General features: G+C 45.8%; 1 protein-coding gene across 6 annotated transcripts in view; it reads left to right on the top strand.

The window, feature by feature from the left end:
* The window catches only part of LOC144146608 (uncharacterized), a 478,728-nt gene that overhangs the window by 455,356 nt on the left and 4,710 nt on the right, over nucleotides 1–18,662 (top strand). For all 6 annotated transcript variants that reach the window (XM_077678547.1, XM_077678552.1, XM_077678560.1 and 3 more), the window contains 3 exons: nucleotides 4,779–4,832; nucleotides 6,519–6,608; nucleotides 18,173–18,268. In XM_077678547.1, coding sequence (XP_077534673.1) covers nucleotides 4,779–4,832; nucleotides 6,519–6,608; nucleotides 18,173–18,217 — 189 coding nt within the window. In that variant the 3' untranslated portion in view covers nucleotides 18,218–18,268. The remainder of the gene's footprint in view (nucleotides 1–4,778; nucleotides 4,833–6,518; nucleotides 6,609–18,172; nucleotides 18,269–18,662) is intronic.

An 18,662-nucleotide genomic window follows, 5' to 3' on the forward strand; every position in this document is an offset into this window, starting at 1 on the left:
TCTAAAGACTCCCGGGTAGCCACGGCCGGGCTAGAGCGGAGGCGCGCGCTCTGCGCCTCCGCTCTAGCCTGGCCACAGGGGAGCCCGAATGAATCCGCATCCTAACGGCGCGCCTCCTTGGCCCAGTGGTATCGTCTAGTAAATACCCGATCTCATTGCGACAGCACTATTAGTTTACTGCTGCCGGTTTCGAGGGAAATTCGTGGAGCCTTTTTTATGAAGCTACTTTCGTGAAGCTTTCGCATTCTCCAGTTCATAACTCGCCTGCGCTAGTGTTGCTGCGCAGCAGAGAGATGGGGCGACACGGATATGTGACGGCCCCACCTTAGGCCTAACGTCACGCTTTGAGGACTGACGTTGTACTGCAGCTCCACGGACAATAGGTATGAGACGTTGCAGAGCAAGCCGTAAGGCTCAACTTGAAGGTTATTTAATGAAACATCGGGCGCTAGGTTTAACGCCAAGCTTGGAGGTTTCGTAAACCGGTACCTGTACAAAGTACTCATTGCACGTTCTGCGTGTCAAGCTGCGGGTGGCGGTTGACGTCGTAAGACCGCAAGCGTTAGGTCTAAGCTGGCGCATACCCTACAGCAGCTGCTATTATTCTAGCTAAGGGATACATAACAACAGTGTAGAACGTACCCGGAATCATGTATTGGACAAAGCTTTGTAAACTTGAGACATGCTGGAGCATACAACAAGCAATGAATGAATCAATAATCAATTACTTTAAGCGCCAGCACTAATAGTGTCAACCACGAGAAATCTGTGCCCGCTCTATGAATCTTTTGTGCGTGTTCCGAAGCCTACCAAAGTGTTTCATCCCGCAGAGTAACACACACCCGAAGTGGTGTATCGGACACTGCCTTAAATGCAGGAATGTACGCTAATTTCACACGACACTCCTGGTTGGCGCAGTCAAACCGTCTATAATTTTTACAGATAACTTCCGCGTTTTGTGCGTGCGTATAGACCGAGAAAATCCGCCCCCCTCCTCCTCGCTTCGGCGCACCGTCTCATTTCGGCCATCTGTTCGCCTCCGGTTTTTCATTTCTTGAAATGAGATCGTGTATATTGCCCCTGAAAGCACATCTTCGTAGCAATGTACTTCTGTTGAGAAGTGAAGCCGACTTTAAAAAGGTCGGTCTTAAGCTTGGTTTTTGTAGGTTGGCTTTCCCACAACATGGATTCGACAGTGAAGCCTACGCAAAGAAAAAATTCCCCCGCATTTCCCCGAGGGGGAGAATGTGAAAGTGCGAATGCACGGTTGTCGGCCCGCTTGCGGCGCTTGCGCTCGGCCCCCGCAACCCACCACCTCGCCGCCTTCTCTTCCATCTCTTCCATCGGGTTTGTAGTATCACGTGTACACCACGCAGTTATCAAGCCGCTATAACGCCGCTGAGTCGCCAACGCACGCCGCTGACGACGTAGTTTGAATGCGTTAAAGATATAACGCGCGTCACTAACACTGATATCACCGTCGCGTCCGTGGCTTGGTCGGTAGAGCGTCGCGCTGCGGCCGCAAAGTCCTCGGATCGATACCTGGCGCCGGATGCTGTTTCTTTATTAAATATAGAGGAGCACTGCGGACGCCGCCGCCGCCGGCGGTGGATGGTTTGGGGTCGCTTATAAAGTGCATTCGCACTTAAAATAGGTGTCGGTGACGCGAAGGCGGCAGCAGGAGACCAATGACGACGATCGGGCCGCGCATGCCAAGCGTAAGGGCGATGCCCGTAGGGACGCCGAACACCACGAGGCTCAAAACGCAGGGCGTCGACGTGGCTATCATCCCGTTGAGCGCTTGCCCGGCGCGACGGAGAGCTTGTGGTTTGTCGCCATCCAATAACCACAAACAGCTCCTCTGGCCATGCACTTTCAGAGAGTGGAATGCCTCTGAATTGTTTTCTTTTTCTTCTCACCGCAGTTTACACTTTATCGCAGGATCATCGCACTGTCAAAAATTACAACTTCAAAGGACAGCAGTAGAAAAATTGAAGCGCATTCGGAATAATCAAAATAACAAAAGCAAAGCCTGCAACTGGATTAAGAGAAAAAGAGTAATACAATTTTATTTCTCCCTGAAGTATCACACGAGGTATATTCAAGCACTGCAATCTCATTTCTACTTCGAGAAATTTAAATCCATGGCACACTTTACTTATAGATGTCGACGAGTGGCAAATGATTTTAATCACGTAATACAAGGTTGCGAAATTGGTAAATGCATTACTATATGCATTCAAGAAAAACTATCAGTGAGACTTATCAGAGTTCAATCAGAAAAGAATTAAAACCAGAGAATCAACTGAAGTATTCGAGAATGGTAAATAATACCAATTATAAGATCTATCAAAAGCAGACAGTTCATATTATAATAAATACGCAGTTGCCAAGAATATTTTCCAACCGCTAAGACAGACAGAATTTTTGCATCGTCAGTACGAAAATAAATGATCCCAGACAGCATAGGTAAATTTTTCAGTGCAGACGCACATTCTCATAGCACTCTCACATCCTGCCAAAGGGTAGGGAGCAGATAAAGATACACTGTATGCACTTTTTTTTTTCAGGCCAGACTTGAATGTGACCTGCATTGGGTCCTATTTATATATTTTAATGGTGTATTACGTCTGTTATAATAAGCGGAGCTGAGATAATCATATTATTACAAGTTCATTTTTCGCCTCATCATATTACGAAAAATAACATTCGTTGCTTCTTGTTTTACGCTTTCGCAATTCATTGTTAAATCCTCGTCTAGCTCTCGATGGTGTTCTATTTGCTTTTTTTTTTTTCGTATGCGCAATTTTCCGTAGAGCCCGATCTTCTAAACGTTGAATCAATAAGGGAATTCGCGGAGCCATTTATAAAGCGCAGCTTGCCCTCTCCGAATCAAATAATCTATCCACTTATAAGGCCCTGTGAATGAAAAAAATTGGCCGCGTATCTGCTCCTTTCGTTGCAAATGTCGTCAAAAGACGATAGTCTTTATCGACTTTTGCCAAGTGAATGCCTCCCTTCGCTTTCCCGCTCACCTCTAATGTTGTTCCTCTTGCGTCGCGCTCATCCCAAGGTAAAGACGCCAAAGGTCTGCTTAAATCATTTTAAATTTCCCGCGTTCCACTGCTCCAAACCGGGCGTCTCGATTCCAACGCTGCCGTACGGCGAAGACGCGCGTGAATCGAGGCGCCCTACTTCAACGTTTATAGAACCGCGTTTCCCTACTCCACGTGCGTTGCAAACAGAACGTGGAACCTATCTAGTGGAACCTTCCGTAACTGTTGCCGGTTGATTTCTTAAAATGGCACCAGAAGCTATAGTGGCGCGGGTGACAGCAGGCGACGGCGAAGTGAATTTTTTTTTCTGCAGTTGATGAAGTATTTAATTTCGCAAAAGTCAAGCATGTATGACTTTTTATAAAGGAACACTGCAAATATCACTTCTGTATTAACTTGTTGTCTTATATTTGCGTAATGTCTTGTTCTTCTTCAACAATGTTGACAAGTATGAACACAACACCAGACTTAGACGGGTAGATTTAGCTGTGACTATATAAGACTATTGCGCAGGCGTTGTTTTACTTTGGCCGGGTGGCTGAATCGAGTCACAGACAGACAGACAGACAGACAGACAGACCAAAATTTCTGGGTTTAATAGCCCAAGAAAGACTATCGTCTTTAAAACAAACAATTCGTGGTTTATTGCTTTGGGCTAGCTTGTAAGGCGCGCGGGAACAAAGGTCACGGATAATTTACACCACCCAGGGATTCTAATAGCATGCGTCGAATTCTCGTTAACGAGGACGTTTTCGTATTCCGCTTTCCACAGCTGTGGAGTAGCCAGCGCCGGGAATCGAACCCGCGACCTTATGCGTGAGCGTCTCAGCTTATGCACAAAAGCATGGCACTGCGTGCCGTTTCACGGCTTCATTCTTCATGCTTCATGCAGGGCTTCATGCTTTTGCTCCCTTCGCCAGAAAATGGAATAACGTTTTTCCTGTATAATGTTGCGGTGGAACAGTGCCACCTCGATGGTCATTTTTATGTCTTCACATGCTCAACCTGAACATGCAATCAAGGGTCCGTGAGCTGCGGTGCTCTAGGCCCTTCTCTACGATACGCCCTAGGAATGTCACACTTTGTTACAGGCAGTATGTTACAAAACAAATTGTTTGCGTCTTGGTAAAATGGCATTTGTTGGCATAATCCAAAGTGTGCGCGTTTCTCCCTGCGGCTTCGAATCGTTAAGCGCCAGCCGGCTGTTGTTATGCGTGTGGAGGGGGCGAATGAGGTGGGTTCCAGAAATTTCACTGTGTGAACGCTCTTTTTTTATCTTCGAGCTTTGCGATAGAAAAAAAAAAGAGAAACAAGCAAATAAACCAGAAATTGCCTGGGCAGGCGTGGCGCCAAATGACTCTTCATTGCGGGGCAGCCCATGGCTGAGCCCTTTGGCGTCACTCCGCGGTCGTTTCAAGAAGCCGTCCCGGCTAGCCCGTCGCGGCTTGGGCCCCTGGCTACCCCGCCCGTGGCCTTTCCGTAAGGGCTCCCTCCTTTCCATTATTGTGCCCGCGGATCGAGACAAAGGTGTCTGTGATGACCAGGCATGGTTTGACTGCAGTGCCACTCGGTGTAACGTAAAAAGAAAAACTAACTAAAACATTGTGCTAACAAAAGAGAGCAGTCGCACCTCCGGTACAGCCTTTGGCGGTGCGGATCGAGAGGGTTGGCTGCTTTCGTCCTTACAGTTTTGTCTTTTTTTCTCTCTCTTCCTGACTTCAGGGACCTCGTGGGAAGCGCGGGAAGAAAGGAGACAAGGGCGATAAAGGAGATCAAGTAAACACTCTCTGCTTTACATATGAATACTTCCCCACTCCGGGCTAGAGAACCCGCTTCCAGTATAGCCCCGAATTCCCCCTCGGCTAGTGGCTCGCGGACAAGAAAATTAACTTTGATCGAACGGGGCAGAGCGGGAGCACTGCACCGAACTACTTTATTGGGTCTCCGTGCCAAGCAAGCTCGAAGACGTTGAACGGCGGATGCAGTTAGCGCTTGTTATCACTACTGGTCATTCACTTATTATCAGCCAACACCAGAGCCGTACACGCTACAAAAACAAAACCCGCTTAGTTACGGTTACATTAAATTACTTTTGCGGCACCCGTTTTTTCATAAAAAACGCTTATACGGCGCATATTAAAAGGCCGTGTGATCAAGTGTGCTCGAGCTTTCTGTTGCAAAGGAAACTCCTCCCCCTTTTCTTTTCCGGCATTTTGATTTTTGGCATTTTAACATTTAAAAGACCTGTAGTCGGCAGTTCGGAACAGCGGATTCCTAGGAGGCAGTGTGGAAAAAGAAAAGCTATGGTAGGAAATAAGCTATGGTGTCTTTGCGCTGTCGTGGTTTTATGTGGCGTGGCGTCCCAAAGAAACGTCTTGGCGGCGAGGGGCGCCGGAGGGCGTGACTGAATCCGAACATAGTTACTCAAGACCTTGGGTCCTCAGTCTCTAGGAAGCCTTTTACACTTCATTCCCACTGAAACATAAACGAGGCAAGAATGAGCAAGAGAAGCCGCGATAACAATCACACTGTCTCACCTGCACACACAAAAAAAGAAATAGGTACGTCAGGTTTCTGCTCTGAAAGACTCTAAATCCAACCTCGAGATATGTACCCGCGTGAAGAGCGTGAACGAGACCCCAAATTCAGTATGTCCTGGCGCGCAATGGATACGCGTGCTATGGTGACTGTTAAAAAAGAAAAACGGGTTAATTCCCCTTCCAGAATTAACCCGCACACGTAAGTGAATGGCCGTAACATAAATTGTGCACGATTACTGGTGTAAACGGATCCGACTCCAGAACATGTATTCTAGCGGCAGGAACCCGAGGCATAAGAAAAATTGGGCCCATCTCCCCGCGAGGGGGACTCGAGTAAATGCGTCGCATAGGGGGTGGGTGTATTGCGTTAACGTTTAGTGTTTGGGGAGTTGGTGGTAGTGAATGCGTTGTATCAGCAGCTTCTTGACGTAGTTTGAATGAGTCAAGGATATAAGGCGCGTTCGTAGCCTCCCATTCTGTGTCGGCTTTGTGGCGCAGTGGGTAGAGCACCATGTACATTGCGTTCCGCCCGCAGGGTCGAGGGATCGAAACCAGACGCCGGATAGTATTTTTTTTATATAGTGCAGGGGGAGGGGTGCGGACTACGACTACGGACGTCAACGCGGGTGACATCGTGAGTTACTGAAATGCTCTGCATTTAAAATTGTGCTGCCGCGAAACACTTCAGCAGTTGACAATGCGTGTTCTGTCTATCCACGTGCGCCACCATGAAGGGTGCAAAGTTGAGGTAGAGGGATCCGGGGTGCATGTTATGGAAGAGCGAACAAATTTTTGTTTAAAGCCCGGCATGCGTCACAATCTGCGAAGAAAATATTCGACGCTAAATAACACCGCCGTGGTGCTGTTTAAGTGCACAGCTTGATGTGCACGTTGTTGCTTCGTTTATTTTGCGTCGGCGCAGGGAGTACCGGGACTAGACGCACCATGCCCGCTGGGCCCCGATGGACTGCCACTGCCGGGATGCGGCTGGAAGCCACCAAACACACTAGGGGTAAGCACTTCTGGATCCTACGAAAATCGAGCGTTCATTCCTCTTTCCTATGAAATGACCAGTAGGGGCATTTGAATGCGACGACAACTGGTAAGGGTGCATTTCTTGGGCATCCTCGGTTATCAGTGCCCACGGAGTAAGAATCTTACTCCGTGCCAGTCCCGGACCGACCGCGGACTTCCCAGGACGCGATCCGGTGCTCGATTTCCACATTCAATCCAAAGGCAGTTCTCGCGGCAGATATCCATGACTGGTGCATCAAAGATACTCATTCACATGCAAGCAGACACACTAACCCCTCCTCAATCCGCGCAAGACTAACGTGTCCAATGCTCTTCCTCATCGGGTAGAGTGGCGTCCAGTGGGCGCCACTCTCCCCGATGAGGAAGAGCATTATCCTCCTCATTGCGCTAGATGAGGAGGAGGACGAGGTGGAAGAAGGCAGCGTTCAAGGGGGACTATGGGGACCGTCCTACTCATCCTCCACAGCCCCTTCCACCAGGGCGCTTCCCTTCAGATTCTCGCCAAAGTGAGCAGCGCCCGCCACCATTGACTGTTAGGGTGGGGAGGGGGGGCAGGGGGGGGAGGGGGGTAGATCAGTCCGCTTCTCAAAGTGAGGGGAACGGAACATCCCTAGTAAGTGAGGAGTAGGTCACGATGATGATTATTATAGGTCTTTACGTATTTGGGGGACAAACAAAATTCCACGATAACACCGTTGTGTTGAGTATACAGCTCGTACTTTGACTCGCTCGGAGAGCAATAACTCGGGGGCACCGCACGTAAAAAATATGAGGAGCTGCACAAACTGGGGTGAGCTGCGCCTTCATTTGTCGCAATACTGAGGATGTATTATATTATAAAGCGGAAGCGCGAGGGACACGGTGACGGATGAAAGCTGACACAACGGCGCTGGACTGACAACGCAGCGCTTTCGCCTTTCATTAAGTCTCGTGTCGCCTTTCATCAGGCCCGTTGCTTTTCGCGTGGCAGTTTTATAATGTGTCGGTACCGATTCACCCAACATTATGGATTAAATCCGACGCGAGGGAGTGGGGGCCTCTGAATCCGCCAGTGCTTCTAAGTGTTTGCAAAATAACAGTTAAAGTTTGCGTGTCTTTCAATTTCCAGTCAGCCTTAAAAGCAGTAGCTCTTTGCAAGTAACCAGAGAGCAACAGCTTTTCAGCTTCTCGCTGTGCAGCCACAGAATGGAGTGATTACTTTATGGAGCGCACCCGTAAGCAGCCTTGTACGACGCGCGTGAATAAACAGCACTTTAATGTGCGTAAAGCGCCGTTTTTTTTTCTTTTACGGCGACATGGTGCAATACAAAGTATAACTGTCACGCGCGTTCCCGCTTGGTGGTGAACCGACAACTAAAGCACGTCAACAGCTTCCCGGCGCGCCAGCGACGCAGTGTGCCGGTAACTCAAGGCGAGGAAACAGCGGTCAACGTGCTTTTTTATAGGAGCCATGAAGACAAAATACAAGTCTGTTTTATTCGAAAGATTTCGTGTTTTATAGTGTCCCCAGCGCTTTTTCGGATGCAAACGATCTTTTATTCACTGAGAAATTATTCAATTTAAGTTAAAATTTTGATTTTCCCGCGAAATCCTGTGTTTTCGTGGTCTGCAGTGACGTCACAGGAACCGACCGCTCTGCAGCCGATTGGGAAGCCTGGTTTACCGTTAGTGAACCTAGATGGCGCCACCATACCGTGGCAAGCTGTTTTCTACCTCCTTTTTTTTGCCGTATTTGAACCTGGCTTGTTTTTGTTCAGGGAAAAAATAATCGTTTCGTGGTCACATAAGACACCCTTGTGGTCACATAAGACACCCTTGCTTGCGTCAATCGGCCAGTGTCGTCTGAGACTGCCCCAAAGCTCCGCAGTCCTATGCAGCTAAACCAAGCATAGTGCGCGCAGTACCAACAGTACGCAACAGTACTTCTATGTTTATGTGTGCTGTCGTAACTTCCACTGTTTGTCCTACCATTCTTACTGCTTTAAAAAGAATGTGCCCTAAATTTAAGTGCGAATAGCTCGTTCGGCAAGCTTATAAGCTCTGCCTAATTTGCGTTTGCTTTTGCCGGCCTCCGCCAATCGCAGAACATATGAGACATCGTAGGTTCTGTTGCGAGAAATGAGCGAGTGGGTCGCATGGCCATTCCCTTTTTTCATAATTATATAGCTTATTTGAGCGACGTTTACGTTAAAAGTTGTGCCACCATGATTCTAACGGAGGAACCTTTGAATGAACCAAACTTGTGTTTTGTCTGATCCTTTAAGTAACAGGTCGCTGTACTTGTTTTCTTCTGGAATATGATTGAACCTGAATGAACCTTAATGAACAAATGAACCTCTTAAATGAGCACCCACGGATGCGAGATTGATTCTCGTATCCGCGCTTCAACACGTCCATAAAATGATATCCCGTGAATTCCAGAGAGTGAGGGAAATATATGCACAGTATAAGCACACAGCAGCACAATTACAGTGCGCGTATTAGTATATACAAGTGATGCACGGGCAGGATAATCCATCGCAAGAAGAGTGAGAAGTTGCCTATCGGGAAAAGCATAAGGCAGCGAGACAGTGCCTTGAAAAAATTGTTTAAAATGTGTCGGGAAGGGTATTCGGGAAGCTTGACGGGGAGAAGTCATAGTTAAGGGTAAATAAAGAATAGTCGAGCCTCTTGAAATTTGCGGACAACATTGTCACCCATGAAAAATAAGGAAGATTGGTGGCAGGGTTAAAGAAAAATGCAAATGTAGCAAAATTAATCTTAAATGGACATGCAGGAAGCACGCTCTTCATCTAGGTGACGAAATGCTTGAAGTGGACGAATATGAATACCTTGGAAACTTTTTCAGGGCGGATACCAACCACGAGAACGAGCTCTGGCAATTAGTGCTTGCTGGGTGCATTCGGCAAGCACTCCGAAAAAATGAGCAGTAGGCTGCCTGCGTGACTGAAAACAAGAACTGAAATACAGGCTTGATTTCATTGCAGCAATGTTTGTTCCATCCCGCAACATGCTCGCCAATGTCAGGCAGTGGGTGCTAAAACCGTAGGAGCTAAAACCGTCCTATACAGGCGATATTTTGCTGCCTCCTTGAGCGCTTTGCACGAAGGGAGGATGAGGAGGAGAAGGAACGCTGATGAGGTTCTGATCGGAGTGCAGGCCCCGCACGCGCTCTTTGCATCCGCTGAATGAGTACGCACCAGCCATAGGCGGGAAGTTTTCATTTTGCTGGGGGAGGGGGAGGGATGGGGATGGGCTCCCTCTCCTTATCATTCGAGTGTTGCCTATAGGTTATCTCGTACTAAGAACTGTACCTTAAGATATGGCGTTATGTATTATTCGATGCAGTGCCAGCACCGACTTTCGCCCCCGCTGCCAGGTGTTGCCATACAAGCCCTTGTGAGGCTTCGGCAGGCTCGGCATTATAATTTGTATTTATTTGAATGCAAATTATTATTATTATTATTATTATTACTATTATTATTATTATTATTATTATTATTATTATTATTATTATTATTATTATTATTATTATTATTATTATTATTATTATTATTATTATTATTATTATTATTATTAATATTATTATTATTATTGACCCCGCTGTTTGGCCGAAAGACTGCCTCTTTAAGGAGTTTCGAGGCATGTTTCGCGAAGGCATGCTTCACAGCTCTGAGCGCATCACGTAAGAAAAACAACCATGACTAGTTTAGATGTTTTTTATCAGAATGTGCGAGGTCTTCGAACTAAGGCGACTGAATTTTTTGGTAACGTTCTGGCTTCTTGCTTTCCTTTAATAGCTATATCTGAAACTTGGTTGTGCCCTGATATCTTATCCAGTGATTATTTTCCTCAAAATTACCATGTATATCGTAATGATCGTGCTTTAACGGGATGCAAACAAAAAGGGGGCGGGGTCCTTCTCGCCGTTGACAAATCTCTCCCGTGTGTGCTACGTAGCGATATCGATAACGCCGATGAGTCTTTATGGGTCGAAATTCATTTCTCTAAAACTGAAAAACTTCTAGTTGGTGTTTTTTACATTCCTCCTGATGTAGCTCCTGAGGCGTTCAATAAGTTAATCTCCTCCATTGAGCAGGTGCTTATCACTCATGGCAACCGCAAAGTCCTCCTGCTTGGAGATTTTAATGCTCCTGGCGTGGAGTGGAGCCAGCTAACTTGTTCCCACTACAACCACCACATTGAACAGAAGGGTAATAGGCTGCTAGATTTTTTGGCTTTCACTTCTATGGCACAGTGTAATCGCATAAAAAATTGCAGTGGAAATATTCTGGACCTGTGCTTTTCGAACTTTGATGGCGTTAGTGTGTTGCACTCTGATTGTTCTTTAGTAATACCGGACAGATTTCATCCTCCTCTTTCTATTTCCTGTTGCCTCCCTTCATTGCTCCACCGTTCCGTAAATTCCAACAACACGCAACCTCATTACGCTTTCGCCAGGGGAGATTATGCTGGGCTGTATGGCTACTTTTCCGCTGCCCCCTGGTCGACCGTCATTGACCACACTGATGTCAATGAACAAGTCGACCGTTTCACAGAGATTGTGCTTTCGGGTATGAAGGAATACATCCCGCAATATTTACCGAGGAGGTTCAGGTTTCCACACTGGTTTTCTTCTGAATTGCGGGATGCCCTGAAACTCAAGGAACGTGCGCACAGAAAGATGAAGCGCTCTGGAGCCAACCAGTTTGCTCAGGAATTCCGGCGCCTACGTGCCCTATGTAAAATATTGCACAAACGTGATCATACTTCGTACCTGGCGTCGGTAGAAACTCAAGCAACTCACCAACCTGGAGCCTTCTGGAAATACATTAATTCTAGATCTAGTACAACTAAAGACTCTATTCGTCTTCTAGACTCCAACGGATATGAGGTTGTCAAGGTGGCCGACTGCTTTGCTCGTCAATTTTCTTCTTTTTTTGGGATTAGCGGTGGTAGTGACAACAGCAGCGCCCCTTGTCACCAGGGCGAGAACTCCGGTTGTTTACAACTGGACGAGAACATCATTCGGACCAGCATCAAGCGGCTCAAGCCCTCGCTTTCTTGTGGGCCAGATGGTATTCCTGCTGCAATCCTAAAAACATATGCAAATATATTCGTTCCTGTGTTCACTTCAATATTTAATAACTGTCTCCGGTCGGGAACGTTTCCTCGCTCATGGAAAATCTCTCGCGTATTCCCTGTTTTCAAGTCAGGCCTAAAAACTGATGCTATAAACTATAGGCCTGTCTCGCTGCTTTGTTCTGCCTCTAAAATTTTCGAGTTATCTCTTCATACGGTCTTGTCTTTCTCATTTAAACATGTCCTCATTCCTAATCAACATGGATTTATGCGTGGTCGTTCAACTTCCACGAACCTTGTATGCTTCATGGAGCAGGCTGTCCCAGCAATCGTTGGTAGAAGCCAACTGGATGTGGTCTACTGTGACATGAGCAAAGCCTTTGATGTTGTCAACCACTCGTTATTGCTGGCAAAGCTCACTCTGTTAGATGTACACGCTTCGTTGGTGGGTCTTATACGTTGTTATCTCAAGGAGCGATATTGCTATGTAAGTGTTAACGGTCAAACATCATTTAGGTACAAAGCAACCAGTGGTGTACCCCAAGGCTCCGTTCTGGGTCCCCTTCTTTTTTCCATTTTCATTAACGATGTTGCTTCTGCCATTCAAAATTCTTCTTTTTTGTTGTACGCTGATGATATAAAAATCTTTAGAGAAGTGCGTAGTGTTCAGGACTGTAATTCTCTTCAGGTTGATATAGCGTCATTCCATCGTTGGTGCACCAAAAACGACCTTATCTTGAACCCTTCAAAAACTAAAGTTGTCTCCTATAGTAGAAAATCTCAACAGCTGCAATACTCTTATAAAATTGCAAGCACTGCATTGCCGAGGGTGACTGAAATTCGAGACTTGGGAGTACTATTTGATACTTCTCTGACTTTCTCTTCCCACATCGCACAAATTACCCGTCGGTCTCTTCGTTGTCTGGGTGCTGTTTGCAGGTATTCTAGAGAGTTTAAAGGTCCGCTTCCTTTCTTAAAGTTGTATTCGGCTCTCTGCTTACCTCTTCTTGAATACGGGTCTGTTGTCTGGAATGGAACTTGCAAGTCCAATAGTGACCGTATCGAAAGGGTTCAAAATAAGTTCCTTTCTATCTTTAAGCACCGCTTCCGTCATGTGCAAGACGACGCAAACGGCATCATGTCTCTTCTGAAAAGCATTCCTTCCCTTCGGTGTCGACGAATGCGAGCTGATATTATCTTTCTCTATAAACTTCTTCATGGTAATATTTTGTGTGACGATTTGGTTACACTTATCAATGTCAATTTGCCAAATAAACTTTTCAGAAAATTTCCAGCTTTCAGACCAGTTGCTTTAAATAGCCGACGCTCGTCCATCTGCCGAATACAATGTGCATATAATGAATATTCCGTTCGGCTTGATATATTCCAGAGCTCCTTTACTTTGTTCTCTAATGAGTTGAAAACTGTTGTAGCTTAAGTCCTTTATGTCATTCCAAATTTATATACCCTATGTATTATGTGCAAACTGTTCTTGCTTGCTTTTCACTTTTTCTTGTTTTGTGTTGCTTGAATATTTGTACGTTTTAGTGTCAGTGTTGGTAATGCTGAAGCTTTTCCCCCTTTTTTTTTTTTTTTTGGAACTTCCTAATATGTTGTTAGAAAACCTTGGTTACATACGTATACTCTATGTCATGTTGATTCAATATTTGCTTGTATAGTTCCTATTTTTCACATCTACTGAACGTTTCGCTGGCCGAGTGGCATGGCTTGCAACACTAAGCCTGCCTTTTCTTTTTTGACTTTCTGTTCTTTTTTTTTTTTTCCTTTTTTGCTTTCTAAGATTTCTGTAACTATTTTTACTTTATTGTTTATGTCATACATATAGTTTTTGTGTGTTGTCTTGCCTTAATTGTAGTGTTTTTTTTTTTTTGTATGGTGTACCAGTACCAAGACCCTAGGGTTGTTCCTGGGCACCGAAAATAAAGGTTGATTGATTGATTGATTGATTGATTGATTATTATTATTATAAAAGCAAATCGCGATTGTTTGCTGTGCCCAGTAACAGTACATGAGGCCGTTGGTCTGGTATACATGCGGATACAAATACAAAAGGGCAACACATGGACGAACACACGTGATGACGGAACGTAACAAAGTAAATTCTACAAAGGGACATAATAGTAATGATAATAGGAATAATTAACAGCAACACAGCAACAACGTGCCAAACTGGTGCCGCGTAGGACGCGCACGAGCTCCGGGGGTCGTGTCGCATCCGCGCGGACACGTAGGCGTGCAAAGGTGGACGACAGGAATCTCCACGAAAACCATCCGAGCAAATTTTCCTTTTCCTCCCCATCTCCTTTCGTACGGTGCCTACCTTGACGCAGGCAGGCTGTTCGTACGCATGCGCACCTGTCATCTGCTGTCCTCTCCACATATGACTTTTTTTTTTCCTGTGATAGCCCCGAACCGAGAACCCTTGACGCCGGTGGGCGCTTTCCACATATACCGTCGCGCAGAAGGCGCTAATAAATACGCTAGGGGTTGGGGGAAGGCAGAAGGAATAAGAGGGAAAACAAAGAGACGGGAGAGAATTTTTCGAGGGTCATGATAGCTCCACGTATGTGCTTTTAAGCAGCTTAATGGGCGTCACATTAGAGGAAATGACAGCAATGCCAGGGCCAAACCGCAAACTTTGGCGTATAAAATAGCTAAATGTTCCGAGATTGTGGCCACGGGTAACCTAATGGCCCCTTTCGCTTTCGTTTCGTTTTAGCTTTGGTTTTTACCCTTACCATTCTCGTGGGTCGAAAGTGAAGCAGTTTGCCAGAAAGAAAAAGAAGAAAAGAAGCGCCCTCGGCCGGTGTTGTTATTTTAAATGCACGAAGGAGCAGTGACGGCGATCGCGGGAGAAGGCAGGAAAGGGTCAGGGCAAGAATCTTGGAGGCTATTCGATTCGCGAGAAAGCGGAGCTGTGCGCATCTCACTGTGGATGTTGGGCACTTGGCTTCGTCTCGGAGCACTTTGCGTAATGAGGTGCGCAGAACCAAAAAGAATATAGAGCTGAACAAGTGTAGCTGCCGCCTTATTCGCGGCTTTCACAGTACCGCACAACTAATGACACCACGAAAACGGCGGCTGTGTATGCGTAGGTAGTTCCCCTGCACATATTGCTTTTGCTTAACTAGAAGAGAGGAGGTCGTCGTGCAGGACGTCAACGCAAAACGCTTCAAGGTCCGCCTCGATCGCCAGATGCAATGAATAGCTCCTGGGTTTTGGCATCTTAAGCAGTATTAAAATCCCACATTCTACGAGCTGAAACGATTAGCGTAAAATGCGGGTCGTACGGCTTTGTTGTTGCTTGCCTAGGCGCAGCTGCATTTAATACTCACCATTGCGCAGAACGGAGCTTTGGGCTATCTCGTAAATATTGAGTTTTGAGAACAGCGCTTTAGAAGACAACAAACGAAGGAACGAGCGCAAACACGGGGCTGTGGACACAGCGCTGTGTTTGTTAACCCTCCTTTATATCGCCTCGTATATACGCTGTTTTCAAAAATGATATCTTAAACGAGGCCTGCGTTTCACCCATCTAATCAATTCCACGTACACCTATCTCCCTGTCTCGTTGGCGCCGTCAACACTGGCTGCATATGTAGTCAGGACTCTGAACCCTAGTGCTGGTAATTAAATCATTCGTGTACATTGTTTAGGGTGTTAACGGAGTTATTGGTATGTACTTGCCTTCGTTAAAATTCATATTTCTTGCCCTCATCACACCTTTTGTCGCGATAACGCCTAGCGTTGTCTCCTGCTCGCAGAATGCGCAGGTTTAGTTCCAGCCCTGCCCACATTTTAGTTGTAAGATGTTAACGGCTTTAAAAATTAGTATCTTTTTGTCACTTAATAACTCGCACTTACGTCATACAATATGCATCAGCTGTAGCGCTGGACAGTGATTACGTCATACAACGTGCACCAGCTGTAGCGCTGGACAGTGACCGCTAAAGCTACTGCTGAAGACACTGCGACTAGTATAAATCGCGTGTTTGTTTAATGCACGATATTATAAAGGCCTTCAAAAGTAGCGTTTCCGCTCAATCTTTCCGTTTTTTTTTTTTTTTTGTTCCTGAGAAAGCCCAATGAAAGTCGGTGGCACCTACCGCCGTGCTTTTTTTGTTTCCGGGGCCATCCAGAAAGCTAAATAGCTCTCACAGTATTTGCGACGTTCCATTTTCATTTTTAATGTTCTATGTTCGACATTCCCGCATCCAAAAGGCATATTGACACATAAAGCGTTTCACAAGAAGTTTGTGTTTTTTGGGGAGGGAAAAAATGCGCGTAGCCTTTGAATAAAATAACAGCTGCACGCAGCGCGGCCTTATACGCTACAAGGAATGCGAAGCCGCAACTGAAATGTAGCTTCCACGGCGGTTAAAATACGGCCAGAGTCCTTCAAAAGCATTGAAGGACTCTGATACGGCGTAGAAACGCGTCCTCTGAAACTCAGTAATACAACCAATAAATTATGTACCATAAGCTTGGCCACAGTGGTCAAAATTCTTCAGATGCCACTCCCTTTTCGCCTATAGGCTGGAGGGAGAACACCAATTCCGGAAATTCCAGCATTAAATGAATCGTTAAATTTCGTTTTAGCTTACCGCCGTGCCTTCCAACAATTCGTAATTGTATTCTTCCCGGTTTGGTTGTGCGCCTACCCTACCACACCGACTTCTTATGTCGTTCAGCGGACGCGCTATGCCATGAAACTGCTTATTCGCCAGCCTAACTAAGCTCGCAATGCCCCCCCCCCTCCTTTAGTGCATCGGCGATTCCCTCCATGGTTGTCTTTCGGTGCGATGGCAATTCTAAGCTTGTAGGGGCACCTACCCACAGCGTAAAAGTTCACCAAGTTTGCCTCTTTGCCTCGCCGCTGCAATACACCCAACAAACGCTTTGAAGTATTGCTCCTCACATGCTTTGCGGCTGGCCACAAGCACGCGCTTCGTCATCGATCACAGGATTCTCGTTTGCCTGCAGTGGCCCTGTAACACCCCACCGACCGTTGACTGCACAGAAGCATATCATTCTTCACCCGAAATTGCCCCGGTACCTGTACAGAAGTAACGTATAAGGAAACTGTGACCACTCGAACAAAAACTTCGGCGAAATTCTGCGTTTTGTCCGTTTCTTTTTCGTTTCGAAGCGTCCACTACGGGGCGAAGTCTGATTGGCTGAAGGTGGATGGCAGGATGTGACGCACAGCAAGCAAGGCTTTCTGTGCATGCCAGAGCCGTAACTTACGTTCCGGCTCATCTGGAAGCAGGCCGGAAGCTCGTCACGATTGAAACGGTCGCGAAACGGACATTTTTGAAACAGACACAGTTGAGAATTCCGGCCCTCAACTGGTTGCGTGATAACCAGCCAGTTCTGGGGCACTCATGCTTGTTGTTGTAGGCTTGTATGCACAGTATGGCTGTGCTATCGACTATAGCAGAGGTTCTCAACCACGATTGGGCCGGCGACCCCTTTCGGGTTTGCAAAAGTTATGGGGGACCCCATGATGAGCTATGTTGATCCATGTCATAATTTTAAAATAATTTGCAGTTGCAGCTTAATAATAATAATAATAATAATAATAATAATAATAATAATAATAATAATAATAATAATAATAATAATAATAATAATAATAATAATCAATCAATCAATCATGTTTATTTACGTGCCCAGGAACAGCCAGAGGCCTGAGTGCTGGCGCACGAATAGTTACATGAAAACAAAATGCAAGAAACTATAGCAAGAAACAAACAAGCGACAAGACACGCACAAATTGAAGTAGTGAAAATGACAGAAATAAAGCACAGGCGGAGCCTGAGTACAGGTAAAAAATAAAAAAAGAAGATGCCTATGTTGCTCTGCCTGTCGTAAAGGCCACACGACAGGCAGAGTAACAGAGTTTGACAGTAATACAACACAAACAACGGCAAGAGTGTAGAGACAAATGATAAGACGAACAAATGACAGTAAACAGTTTCAAAAATAGGCAACTATCAGTTGGATAGACACAACCGCAGAGAAACCAAATTCCAGAAAAAAAAAGAACGACAGACATATCATAGATGTTTAACATACTGTTTTCAACAGCGTTGTACGGTAAATTCTAATAATAATAATAATAATTATAAGTCTTGATTTCCAACAATACAAGTGATGGAGGAGGTGGGAGTAAAAGCGAAAAAAAAAAAGAAATCGCTTGACGAAGCTCCCACCCATATACCTAATCAATGTTCGCCTTTGCGTGTCAGGTTTTTTTTGCACAGTAGATTTGCGGGTTTTCCTTTTTTTTTCTCGCACACTATTAGAGTATTTGGGAGGACTTCTCGGACCCCTGGAATACCGTCGCGGATCCCTTAATGTCTGCCGAGCCCCATTTAAGAATCACTGAACTGGACTATAGATTTCTAATGGCTTTCTTTTTGTTCTGTTTCACAGGGTCCTGTTCCACCAATACCACCAGAAGAACCGCTAGACTCATAAGACCGCGTTGCAGACATGTCCCTGGTGATCTCCACCAGAAAAAAATTCACGGTAAGCCTAAACGCTCTCGGACGCACACAATGCTGCAAATTATACCTCTACGTACCATGGACGACGCCCATTTCTTTTTTTATGCGCCACTGCCAACCTCTTTCAAGAAGTGAATCTGTCCTAAGGCTGCCATTAAACACGTCCATGCCCCACTTTATATAGTGGCTTAACGGTCGGACTCAGCCGTGTAAATGACAGGAGCCGGAATTATTGAAAATTCAAGCAAGACTTTTGAGGACCCGCACACCCTTCAGAGCAACGCAAAAAGAAAACCGGCTGCCTCTCCAACAATAAATTTTCATCTGTTCGTTAAACCTTCCAGCAAGCAGATGACAAAGAAGTTGGTGGAACTTCAGAAATAATGTTATCGAGGTGGCGACGTGGAGCAAAAAAG

This window comes from Haemaphysalis longicornis, unplaced genomic scaffold, assembly GCF_048455015.1.
Source record: "Haemaphysalis longicornis isolate Haplotype H1 unplaced genomic scaffold, Haemaphysalis longicornis Haplotype H1 scaffold_1, whole genome shotgun sequence".
NCBI classification, from domain to species: Eukaryota; Metazoa; Arthropoda; class Arachnida; order Ixodida; family Ixodidae; genus Haemaphysalis; species Haemaphysalis longicornis.